Below are 13064 nucleotides of genomic sequence, written 5' to 3' on the forward strand. Positions count from 1 at the left end.
CTATGGTGGAATATGATGATGGTCTGGTGGAGGAGGAAAGGTACTGAAATATATCTTAGGAAAATGTGAACAAATATGCCCTTGACAACAAAAATTCTGTAAATCAGCAATTTCCCAATAAATGATATTGGAGTTGAAAAAAATAGTTCAGAAAACTAACGTGTTTCTTTTATAATACGTATATAAAAACGACAAAATGTGGATTATAAGAACTTTTTAAATATGCAAATTAGGAGGGCAGGTGGTGGTGCACCCAGTTGAGCACAGGTTAGTAGGCTCAAGGATCCAGGTTGAAATCCCTGCTCACCATCTGTAAGGGAAAAACTTCACAAGCAGTGAAGCAATGCTACAAGTATCTCTCTCTCTCCCTCTCTACCTCTCCCTTTTAATTTCTCTGACTCTGTCCAATAAATAAAAATATTTTAAAATATGTAAATTATAGTGTTTTATACAATAAACATTTACTTCAGTCTTATCAATTGAACTCAGTGGGGTCTTTCTACAGTGTGTAAGTTTCTTTTTATTCAAATTTGCACTTCTGTGTTATGGACAGAACTGACTATGTGGCAGTGTAAGCCAATTGAGCTTTTAGTCAAAACAAATCATGATACTTCAGATTAAGACCACTGTTGCTAGACATAACCAGATTATTCATACTAGGTTTTATCTGATATACCTGGAGTCTCCAGCACATAGAAATACATGGTAGAAATTAGACTTGAGATACCTTTCTGATGCTGTTACTTTGAATCATTAAATCCTAAAAAAGGAATATGTAAAAACCATGTCTTTAATAACTAATATTTTGCTTATGCCCCTAAATTTTTTTTTTTAATTTTTTATTTAAGAAAGGATTAGTGAACAAAAGCATAAGGTAGGAGGGGTACAACTCCACACAATTCCCAACACCCAATCCCCATAACCCACCCCCTCCCATGGTAGCTTTCCCATTCTCTATCCCTCTGGGAGCATGGACCCAGGGTCGTTGAGGGTTGCAGAAGGTAGAAGGTCTGGCTTCTGTAATTGCTTCCCCGCTGAACAAGGGCGTTGACTGGTCGGTCCATACCCCCAGTCTGCCTCTCTCTTTCCCTAGTAGGGTGTGACTCTGGGGAAGCTGAGCTCCAGGACACATTGGTGGGGTCTTCAATCCAGGGAAGCCTAGCCAGCATCCTGGTGGCATCTGGAACCTGGTGATTGAAAAGAGAGTTAACATATGAAGCCAAACAATTTGTTGAGCAATCATGGATCCCAAGCTTGGAATAGTGGAGAGGAAGTGTTAGGGAGGTACTCACTGCAAACTCTAGTGTAGTCCTGCTTTCAGGTATATATTTTATAGTTTATGGATATGTGTGCACATAAGCTCTCTCTCACAGAAACTGGTGTATATCTAGGTTATGGGACTTTGTTAGAAAGTGAACTACCTGAGATGAAATTAGAGTGTACTATTAAAGGAAAGGTCTCACCCGAGTAATGAAGCTGAAGGGTTGTCATTCCACACGTGAAGTCTCTGGATACATTCTGAGTTAAAGCATGTTGAGGTAGCAATCGTTGCTTTGGTTAGGTTGTAATCGGCAGATGCAATGTTATTTGGTTTGGATTGGGAGATGCATACGGGAAAGTGGGCCCTATCCAAGGGTTCCAGGACTGGGGGAAGTAGGGGCTCTATAGTGAAGATGTGAGGTTCCTGCTGTCTATGCCCCTAAATTTTTAACAAAGGTACCCATGTGAAGAAGCACTTTTATCTCAAAATGGATATGTTAATTTTTAATTTAGTGCCCTGGGCATTACATTTACATTCCAATGAAAAATGATACGTTAGTCTATACTGGTAAATTCGCTTATTTTATTATTTTAATTATCTTTATTTATTTATTGGATAGAGACAGTCAGAAATCGAGAGGGAATGGGGACTTAAGAGAGGGTAAAAGACAGAGAGACACCTGCAACACTGCTTCACCACTTGTGAAGCTTTCCCCCTGCAGGTGGGGACTGGGTGCTTGAACCTAGGTCCTTGTGCATTGTAACATGCGCTCAACCAATTGCGCCACCACCTGGCCCTGTAAATTCACTTATTTTAAGAGCATGTATATTGGACTTTCATGATGTTGTAACTAGTTATAAAATAGCAATAAGAAATTTGCAGACAGAAAAGTGAGTGAAGGGGGTCGGGCGGTGGCGGACTGGGTTAAGCGCATGTGGCGCAAAGCACAAGGACCGGCGTAAGGATCCCGGTTTGCCCTGGCTCCCCACCTGCAGGGCAGTCGCTTCACAGGCGGTGAAGCAGGTCTGCAGATGTCTATCTTTCTCTCCCCCTCTGTCTTCCCCTCTTCTCTCCATTTCTCTCTGTCCTATCCATAAAAAAAAGAAAGAAAGAAAAGTGAGTGAAAATGTTCTGCTTTTTCTAAATAGTCTTATCTAGTAGCATAGAAAGAATACTTGCTACCTTCTGGATAAAATAGAATAGTGAATAGAATATTTGAAGCAATAAGCATACAAAAACGTTGTGAATGTTAATATCATGGGCTACTGTGAAGATGGTGGTAAAAAAAAGAACTAATAAAAAGTTCAACAATTTAAATCATTGTAAATGCAACTGTTTTTCCTTCTAAATTTTGCTTCATACCTTAGTGAAGGCAATATATTTATAATCAGGCAATCATGAGGACAGTATATCTTAACCAGAATATACATACAAAGTCTTCCACTATCCTTTTATAAGTATCCCCACTATTTATCTACTGTAGTCCATTGAAGAGTTGGATAAGGAACTTTAACAAAAGACTAGTTCAAAAAAAGAGACAATATATGTCATTATAAAACACCTTGGATAGCTATGCTAGTTATTAAGAATTCAAATGATTTTCTTAACATTCTGTCCCAACGTTTTGATGACAGTCTGTGTTCTACATTGCCTTTGGTCATCTTAGTCTTTCATCCCAATGCATTTTCTTAGCTCAGCTGCAGTTTTCTCCAGCTGTTGGATATTCAACTGCCATTGTCTTCTGTTTGATTGAAGCTTGTTCACTTGACAGTGTAAACGTTTAAGAATTGCACCATATCTTTTATGTTGTACCTATTAAAGAGGAGTACACATCAGTTGGGCATGAAAAGAATTAAATAGTAAACAGCCATGATAGATATTTTGACTACTCTAAAGAAGTAAGGACTTCATCAGAAATTATTCACTATAAATACTAATGGTAATAAAAACAAACATAATTATGTCTTTTCAATTCAATCCTCCCCCTACACACACACACACACACACACACACACACACACACACACACACACACAATGTTTTAAGGGTTGTTCATGTTTTGAAACCTATCAATATTTCCTTCTTTTTAAAATTGTCCAATAACATTCCATTGCATAATATACCACAGTATATTTTTAGTTGATTGGTTGATGAAAATTTGACCTATTTTTTTTTATTTCATCCATGTTGTAGCATAAGCCAGAATTTCCTTAAAAGCTGAATAAAAATTACTTATGTGTATATGACACAGACTGTTTATTCATTCATACAATTTAAGTTGATTTTCATTGAGACTATTGTAAACCAATGCTGCTATGAATGTGGAGATACAAATATCTCTTTCAGATTTAGTTTTCAGCTCTTTAGGGTATATATTTAGAAGTGGCATTTTGTTGACTATAAACCCATCAATTTGATCTTGGGCTCATATTTCTCACAGGAACAATATGCATTCAAGGGGACCGGGCAGTGGTGCATCCAGTTAAGTGCACATAGTACTAAGCACAAGGACATGTGCAAAGATCCCTGTTCCAGTGCCCAGATCCCTACTTGCAGGAAGGTCGCTTCACAAGTGGTAAAGCAGGTCTGCAGGTGCTTTCTCTCCTCCTCTCTGTCTTCTCTGCTCTCAATTTCTCTCTGTCCCATTCAATAAAAATGAAAGATGGTTGCCAGGAGCATTTTTAGTGATGGGACTGAGCCCCAACAATAACCCTGGAGGTAAGAAAGGGGGGACGGGCGGTGGCACAGTGGGTTAAAGGCACATGGCTTAAAACGCAAGGACCAGTGTTAGGATCCCATCGAGCCCGTGGCTCCCCACCTGCAGGAGGGTCGGTTCACAAGCAGGGAAGCAGGTCTGCAGGTGTCTTTCTCTCCCTCTCTGTCTTCCCCTACTCTCTCAATTTCTATCTGTCCTATCCAACAACAATGACATCAATAACAACAATAATAATAACCACAACAATGATAAAACAAGAACAAGAGCAACAAAAGGAAAAAAAATGCCTCCAGGAGAAGTGAATTCATGGTGCATCCCCAGTGATAACCCTGGAGGGAAAAAAAAAGCATTCAACATTTCACCATAAATAGGTTGTTAATAAATAGGTTGTTATATTTACGTTTTTATAGATCACCTTTTAAAAACTTTTAAATTATGTATTTACTTAGCATTATTTTCAATAATATACAGTTTGGCAAGTGGGAGTGTCCTATCTATACATATTTATAGACTCACTGCATCCACCAACAAATTTACAGTGTCATTTTGTTAAAGGGATGGGGGGGACCAGCATCGGTTCCCATTCTGAGAGTTCACCATGTCTTATCTTAACAATGAATTGATGAGAGAAAATTATTATTCAGGTAAATTAAACTTTTATTGAAAAGACAACATGTTAGGGAAGAGATAGAGAGGTAGAGGAAAAGAAAGGAAGGAAGGAGATTGGGAGCTGACTTACATGCTGCTCACATGATAATCCCGGTAAAAGAGCAAGAGAGCAAGGTAAAACATCTGCTTACATAGTTGTTGTCTTTCCAAAGAGAGGGTGAAAGCCTTCTGTTTCTGGATTATAAACTCAAAATTTCACCTACACCTCTCAAGCCACACCTGTAACTACTCCCATTTCTGAGTGGTCCTTCCTCAAACATTCTAGCCACACCTGTAACCATTCCCATCATTGGGTGGTCCTTCCCTCCCTCAACAATTTTAGCAGAAAAAACTCTCCTCCCACCCACTCTGTCCCCTCACAAAAAATCACCATAGCTTTCAATAAGCGTTGGTTTGTTGTTTTGCAAGTTCACCTGCTTTAATTATTTATAGTCCACATGTGAGTAAACCCAATAGTAATAACTACTTATTTCACTTGGCAAAATAACTTCACATTCCATTCATTTTATCCTAAAAATTATGACTCTATTTCTTTTTTATGATAGAGTAGTCTTCCAATAAGTAAATCTCCCATAGCTTCTTTATCTAGTTACCTGGTGATGGGTGTACAGTCAGCAAGCTCCAGGCTAACTCTTATGGCAAAAATAAAAATAATTTGTAACTATGCCACCTAACTATATATAACTCTGCCTTAGGTCATATCCTTTTCAACTCTGGGTGTTTCCTGTAAGATTGACTTTCTAGTTGTGTAATTATTTCTGTAACTGCATTCACTAAGAAAATTCATTGGTTAATTGTATAAACTGAATGTTGTATTATAGCAAGTTAAATATATATTGTTCCTTACCATTAATAGGCTTCAAAATGTTCAAACTCTTTATCACTTTAAATTTGGAGCTTACACTGTAGAAAACTCAGGCAACAATAACCATCAACGACTCTTAAAATGTTCTATCCAGGGAGCCGGGTGGTAGCGCAGTGGGTTAAGCACATGTGGCGCAGGCCCAAGAACCGGTGTAAGGATCCCGGTTTGAGCCTCCGGCTCTCCACCTGCAAGGGAGTCTCTTCACAGGCAGTGAAGCAGGTCTGCAGGTGTGTATCTTTCTCTCCTGCTCTCTGTCTTCCCCATATCTCTCCATTTCTCTCTGTCCCATCCAACAACGATGACATCAATTAAAAAAAAAATGTTCTGTCCAATGTCTACTATCACAAAATATTGCTTGCAGCACTCATTATCTGCCAAAAAAAAATCTTAACTGCTAGTTTCTCTAGCAGTTTCTCTAGTTTCTCTTCCCTAAAAAGTCTTGGATTTGTAAAAAATAAAGTGTTTTTTTAAAAAAGCACCTTGACCTAAAAGTGATTGTTGCTTAAAACTCTGCACTTGAAGCTTTTGTGTGTATATGCTTTGTATTTTGCTTCCTCAATTTTTATATTAATAATTCACAGCTTATATTTATTCTCCTCTCTCTTATCTTAGTTCCCTTCTTCTAAAATATATATGAAGCAGACTATAAACAGGGGAAAAAAGGCATTTAGGGATAAATATTTAGAAATACTTCTTTTGTTCAAATATGTACTAAAAATACAAAAAAAATTGACAATAAATGTAGAATTCAAAATCTATTTCCTCTAAAGCAAATAATGTAAGAAAGCAACATTAATATAAGTGCCAAAGCATACAAAATGTGTAAAGGCATTAAAAATTTTAACAAAATAGTATTGTAATCCAGTTAAAGGATAAGTCAAAGTTAGAAAGTCATGGCTAAAGAAATAGGGAAAAACTAAAAAAAAAAGTAATAAAGGATTTCCATTATATTTTAAAATTAAAAACTGGTTATTCTGAGAAAGGGATGAGTCATCAATGATCAATACTTGCCCAAAAGTAAGGGATATGCAAGATTCCCTAGACAATATTGTGGCTATACTTATCCCTCAGTTTTATAATTTATTATAGATGATGTATAATTTAATGAATTTTCATTTGTTCAGCCATAATACTGCTACAGAATTAAGAGCTACTTTAAAATGCATGAAAGATAACAGAACTAAAAGTAAAACTCCAAAAGATACTTCTCCAATGTATTCCTATTATGAAAGTTTAATAGTTTATTTCAAAATAAAAGTTTAACAATGAAAACACTAAAAAATTAAACTATAAGCTCAGTGACATGCCATGCAAATCAAACATTTTGATCAATTGCATCAATGACCCTTTCCCATAAAACTATCCATTTGCAACACTATCAAGATGAAAGGATTAGATTTCATATTCCTCTTTAATTTATTTTGTTTTACTTTATTTTAATTTTCATATATTTAATGGGGCAGAGAGAAATTGAGAAGGGGAGACAGAGAGAAAGCTGCAGCACTGCTTCACAGCTCATGCTTCTGCCCTGCAGATGGGAATCAGGCTTGAACCTGGATCCTTGCACATGGTAATGTTTGTGCTCAACCACAGGTGGCACCTCTTAGCCCCTCATTTACCTCCTTCTAAGTAGAACTGAAAGTCCTTTTGAAAAATATTTATTTATTTATTTTGGATGGAGACCGTAAAATTAAGAAAGAAGTTAGACGGGGCTGGGTGGTGGCATACCTGGTTAAGCACACATGACAATGCACAAGGACCTGGGTTCGAGCCTCCCATCCCCACCTGTAGGGGGAAAGCTTTCCAAGTGGTGAATCAGTGCTGCAGGTGTCTTTCTGTCTCTCTCCCTCTCTATTTCTCCCTCCCCTCTTGATTTGTGGCTGTCTCTGTCAAATAAATAAAGATAATAAAAAATTAATGAAGTAAAAAAAAAGTTAGAGGGGGAAAGAGAGAAAGACATCTTCGACACTGTTTCACAACTTGTAAATCTTCCCCCCTGCATATGCAGACCAAGGACTAAAATAAACCTGGGTCCTTGCACAGGGTCCTTGTAATGTGTGTGCTCAACCAGGTGTGCTACCACCTGCCTCTAAAATGTCCTTGACATTATACAAAACAAACACTAGTTTCTGAAAGTCAAGTAAAAGAATGAATAGAGATGAGGGTCTTCAGTTACCAAGGGAGAATATGATAAGTTCTCTGGGACATTGTTTTATTCATACATTTATTTCACCATACTGGAGAAGACAGTAACCTGAAGACATGTAGCTAGAAAATAAAAGGCCCCAATAAAAGTCTACTTTCTCTAGCCAAAGAAACCCTAAAAGGGAAGCCTAGCAATACATAAAAGTTATTATATAGTAACTAGTTTATTAAAGGGAAAAATGCAAAAAATTTACTATGCTCTCCACCCAGTCTATACTATCAAGGCTAAGTGGAAAGCCTACAGTGTATCTATCATTGCTTGGCTATATGCTGTCTCACTCTTCTTGCAGAGTAATGTAAGAGAAGAATAGTGGGAAAGCCAAGACTTTTCATATCATCACCTCATACAAGCCTTATATAGCAATATGAATGGAACTCATCTAGTCAGTCTGGACATGTACGCCCATCAGTGGAAACAAGGCATCAGTATCTTTACTGATGGAATGTCAGAAACGGTCTACAGGGAAGTAAAGACTTTCACTACCACCCAGTTATATCAAGACCACATTTAGCTGGTGCCAAAGGAGCCCATACTAAGAGCAATAAAGAAGTGGCTCTGCCTCTCCCATCAAGGATGATGGTCATAAACAGACTCCTCAGGGGCATCCAGAATTCCCATGCCCTTCCTCTCACTATGAGTGTAGGTGGAGACTAACCAGAGGAGTTCACTACTACCTAGAAGTAATAAAATACACTCTTAAAAGATCACATGCAACATATCAGATTTCAATAGAAAATTACTTATACAATCAAGAACTAGGAAGACCTGAAACTAAATAAGCAGTCAATATATTGCAATGCCACAGAAAACTCAAACATTAGAATTATTTGACAATGGATTAGTGAAATAGCTCACTTGAATAGTGCACTGCTTTGCCCATTTGGGTGACCCAGGTTCAAGCCTGGGTCCCACTGCATTGAAGAAAGCTCAGATGTTGGGTCTTGGTCTCTCTTCTCCTCCCTCCCTCCCTCCCTCCCTTATTCCCTGCTCCCCTCCCTCCTTCTTCCTCTTCCTACCTCCTTCCTTCTTTCTCTTCCTGTCTCTAAAACATAAAACTGCTTTAAAAATTATCTGACATGCATTTTTAAGAAGTCACCATAAAAATTATCCTATGAGCAATTACAGGACACTAAACAAATGAAGAAAAATTAGTCTCAATAAATGTATACAGAAATAAGGAGCAGAAAAATGGAAAAGATACAATAACTGAAATGAAAAACTGAAAGGATGGATTTAATAACAATGAAAGAATCAGATGAAAGAATCAGTGAATGATATACAGGACATTAGAAATTAATCTGAATAACAGAGAAAAAACAGACTTAAAAAAGAAATGAAAGGGGGCGGAGGGTAGACAGCATAATGATTATGCAAACAGACACTCACGCCTGAGGCTCAAAGTTTTAGGTTCAAGCCCCCATACCACCATAAGCCAGAGCTGAACAGTACTCTGGTTAAAAAATAATAATAAGAAATAAGAAATGAAAGGAAACACAGAGGTAACTCACAGGGTAGGGTGTAATATTATGGCATGTGTGCTACCTAGGTTTCAACCCTCATATCACATGAGAGGTGCTATGACACTGAATAAAATGCTGGTTCTCTCACTGTCTCTCTGTCTCTCTCTCCTCCCTCTTTCATCTCTCCCTCTCTTATTTGAATTTGAGAAGTCCAGAAAGCTGAAATCACACATATCCCAAAGTCCTAGTTCCTAAATAAAGATAAATCATCTTTGCCGTTAGAATTAGAGAAGGAAAGAAGAAAGTTGAGCTGGTAAAGTATTTAAATAAGTAAGATTTTTTTTTAATCCCCAGATTTAGGGTCTATGATATATAGCTTGCATGGGTAGTACACTGCTTTGCAATGTGTGCAACCCAGGTATGAGCCTGACCCCCAGTTAGGTGCTAGGGTCTATTCATTCTCTCTGCTTCTACAAAAAACAAAAAATCCCAAATTTAGCAAAAGATATCAATTTGTAGGCTTAGCAATCTTATGACCTGAAAAGTGGCACAGAAGATAAAAGCTTTGAACATTCAAGCATGAGATTCTGCATTGCATATACTAGCATGATGCTCTGGTTCTAGCTTATCCATAAATAATCATTTTTTAAAAGCTAAAGTTACTCTAAAGAGTGTTAAGGAAGTTTCTGGATTCCAGATTTCTTAATATTTGTTGTTAGAAATTCTATTAACTTTACCTAAAGCCTCCATGTTTACAAAATATATCTGGTTGACTGTTACAGTTGAGTAAGCAAGGCTTCTGGCACTTCTTTTTGTCACAACTAGGGAGTTGTGTTAAGGCAGAAGTATGAAGAGGGTTAGAGAGTTATAATGGCAGCCCACAGGCATTGAAACTATGTAAAATGCTTATATGTAACTCTGACCTCTGGCTCTTTCCATAAAGGGCTTGGGAATTGTGCATAATAAAGTGACCTGAATATTTCTTGAGGCATCAGAGAATTGCACCTGGTTAATGACATTCAGACAAAGACAGTTGTGATCAGGTTTAATACATCTTGACACATCTCCCACACCTTGAAAGTAATTTGTGCTTTGAAAATTGCTCCTGAATTGTTTTTACCAAAAAAAATCTTTTGATCTTCTTGTTCCTTTTGATGTGATGTGATTTTATCAGTAAATTCTCTTCCTAGACCTTTGCCACCTAATCTTCTTCCATCTCCAGGGTACCTAGGTGCTGTCCCTCCAGACTCTTCAGATAAACTATGAAGTGAATTAAGTTATTTTCTCTCAACCCTGAAATGCTTCAAATCTGAGGGTCCTGGCTTTTGGCAAAAGCTCTCCTACCCACATATAAAACATAAAAGAGAATAAATTCTAAAAACATCAAACTCTGAGAAGACAGAAGTATCTGGGCATTGGCACAGCAGGTCAAGCACACACAATTACCATGCACAAGGACCCAGGCTCAAGACATCACTTCCCAAAAACAGGGAGGATGCTTCAAGAATGGTGAAGCAGGTCTGCAGGCATCTTTTTCTCACTCTTTCTCCTCCTCAACTTCTCTCTGTCCACCAACTAAAACAGAAAGAAAAAAAGTGGCTTCTAGTAGCAGTGAATTCAGAGTATAAGCACTGAGCCCCAGCGATTACTGTGGTGGCAAAAGTAAAAATAAATAAAAGAGAAAGAGAGAGAGAGAGAGAGGAATAAATACAGTGAGTTTTAAATAAAAATCTTGAAAGCAGCAAAAAACAAACACCATAAATATAGGGAGAAAACAATTTGAAAGATAGTAGATTTCTCCCCCCAAAATTAGGGAGAACAGAATAAAGTGGCAGGATGTTTTTCAATATGAGAATAACTGCCAGCCCAGAATTCTACAGCCAGCAAATCATCATCATCATCAATATCATCATCATCATCATCATCTTCTTCTTCTCCTTCTTCTTCTTCTTCTTCTTCTTCTTCTTCTTCAGAAATGAAGAGTAAATAAAGATGTCCTCAGATGAAACAAGAATAAATGATGTTGTCATCAACAGACACATTCTAAGAGAAATATTTTAAATTATTTTAAAGAAAAAGAAAATAGTTTAATAATCTTGGAATTAGGAAGGAAGAAAGATTATGGCAGGAAAAACTATGGGCAATAAACAAAAATAGGCTATATATTCAGTGATTTTATGTAGTGGGGGTAAGCTACCTAAAGTTGGCGGTGATTACCTGTAAATGTATTAAAAACCCTTAAAGCATAAGATTTTAGTGGATGAATTATATAATATGTGAATTACATCTCACTATAGCTGTTTTGTATTTTAAAATCAGAATAATGGTCATCAAGGAAATGGGCACAGGAAAATTTTCTAGGCATGATATGAAAATTTTTATATTTTGATCTTGGTGATATTGTTGAAGGAGAAGGTACCACCAGAAATAGGAGTGGTTACAGGTGTTGGCAGGGCTTTGGCTTTAAAAGGCTTAACCTTGGGGGACTCACTTTTCTTTCTCTTATCACCATGTGACCAACAGAATGCTATAAGTCACCTTCTCTCTACCTTTCCCTTTCTTTTTATCTATCTTTCTCTCCCTCTCACATCCTAACATGTTCTATTTTCATTGATCTTTTGTATGGTTCTTTTATTTTCGATGTTGTTTATTTCTGCTCTAGCTTTAGTGATTTCTGTCCTGGTTGCTTTAGGGTTCCTTTGTTCCTCTTCCTCCAAGTCCTTGAGGTGTGCAGTAAGGTCATTCATTTGAGCTTCTTCTTGGTGTTTAATATGTGATTGTATGGCTATAAGTTTCCCTCTCAGTACTGCTTTAGCTGTGTCCCAAATATTTTGATAGGTTGTGTCTTCATTTTCATTAGTTTCCAGGAACATTTGAATTTCCTGCTTGAGTGAGTCTCTGACCCAGTGGTTCTTAAGGAGCATGTTATTTACTTTCCAAATTCTGTGACTTTTAATAATTGTCTGTTTGTTGTTAAATGTTAGTTTTACTCCACTGTGGTCTGAGAAGATACTTGGGATGATTTCAATGCTCTTGAATTTATGGATGCTGTCTTTGTGGCCTAACATGTGGTCTATCATTGAATATGTGTTATGTGGATTTGAAAAGAAGGTGTATTCCAGTTTTTTGGGGTGGAAGAGTCTGAAAATGTCCAAGAGGTCCAATCTGTCAATCTCTTCATTCAATTCTCTTGTATCTTTATTGGTTCTCTGCTTTGTTGATCTGTCTAAGTGTGAGAGTGGGGTATTGAAGTCTCCCACTATTATTGTATTACTATTGATGTATTTTTGAAATTCTTTCAGTAGGTGCTTAATGTATTTAGATGGTCCCTCATTGGGTGCATAGATGTTAATAATTGTTAAGTCTTCTAGGCTGATTGATCCTCTAATCATTATGTAATGTCCTTGCCTATCTTTTATTACTTTATTTAATTTAAAATCTATCGTGTCTGAGATGAGAATGTCTGTTCCTGCCCTTTTTTGTGGTCCGTTAGCCTATATGATAGTTTTCCATCCTTTCACTTTAAGTCTGTGTTCATCTTGTTGTGACAGATGGGATTCTTGAAAGCAGCATATGGTTGGGTTATGTTTTCTGATCCATCCCCCCACCCTGTGCGTTTTGATGGGTGAGTTTAAGCCATTGACATTTATTGATATTATGGATTTAATGTATTGTAGTGCCATTATTCAAAAAAAAATTTGTTTGCTCTGATATATTGCCAGTATTATAGTGATGTTCTTGTTTATAAGAGGTCTTTCAGAACCTCTTTCAGGGCCGGCTTGGTGATGGTTGCCTCCTTTAACTGTTGTTTATCTAAGAAGGTTTTGATCCCTCCATCTAGTTTGAATGAAAGTCTAGCAGGATATATTATCCTTGGTTGAAACCCT

The 13064-nt window shown here is 37.2% G+C and overlaps 1 protein-coding gene across 5 annotated transcripts in view; it reads right to left on the reverse strand.

Moving 5' to 3' along the window:
- Positions 1 to 1694: 1694 nt before the first annotated feature.
- Positions 1695 to 13064, reverse strand: part of CCDC122 (coiled-coil domain containing 122) — a 67452-nt gene continuing 56082 nt past the window's right edge. For all 5 annotated transcript variants that reach the window (XM_007526614.3, XM_060194797.1, XM_060194798.1 and 2 more), the window contains one exon: positions 1695 to 3073. In XM_007526614.3, the coding sequence (XP_007526676.1) occupies positions 2924 to 3073 (150 nt within the window). In that variant the 3' untranslated portion in view covers positions 1695 to 2923. The remainder of the gene's footprint in view (positions 3074 to 13064) is intronic.

This window comes from Erinaceus europaeus, chromosome 7 (assembly GCF_950295315.1).
Source record: "Erinaceus europaeus chromosome 7, mEriEur2.1, whole genome shotgun sequence".
Taxonomy (NCBI): domain Eukaryota; kingdom Metazoa; phylum Chordata; class Mammalia; order Eulipotyphla; family Erinaceidae; genus Erinaceus; species Erinaceus europaeus.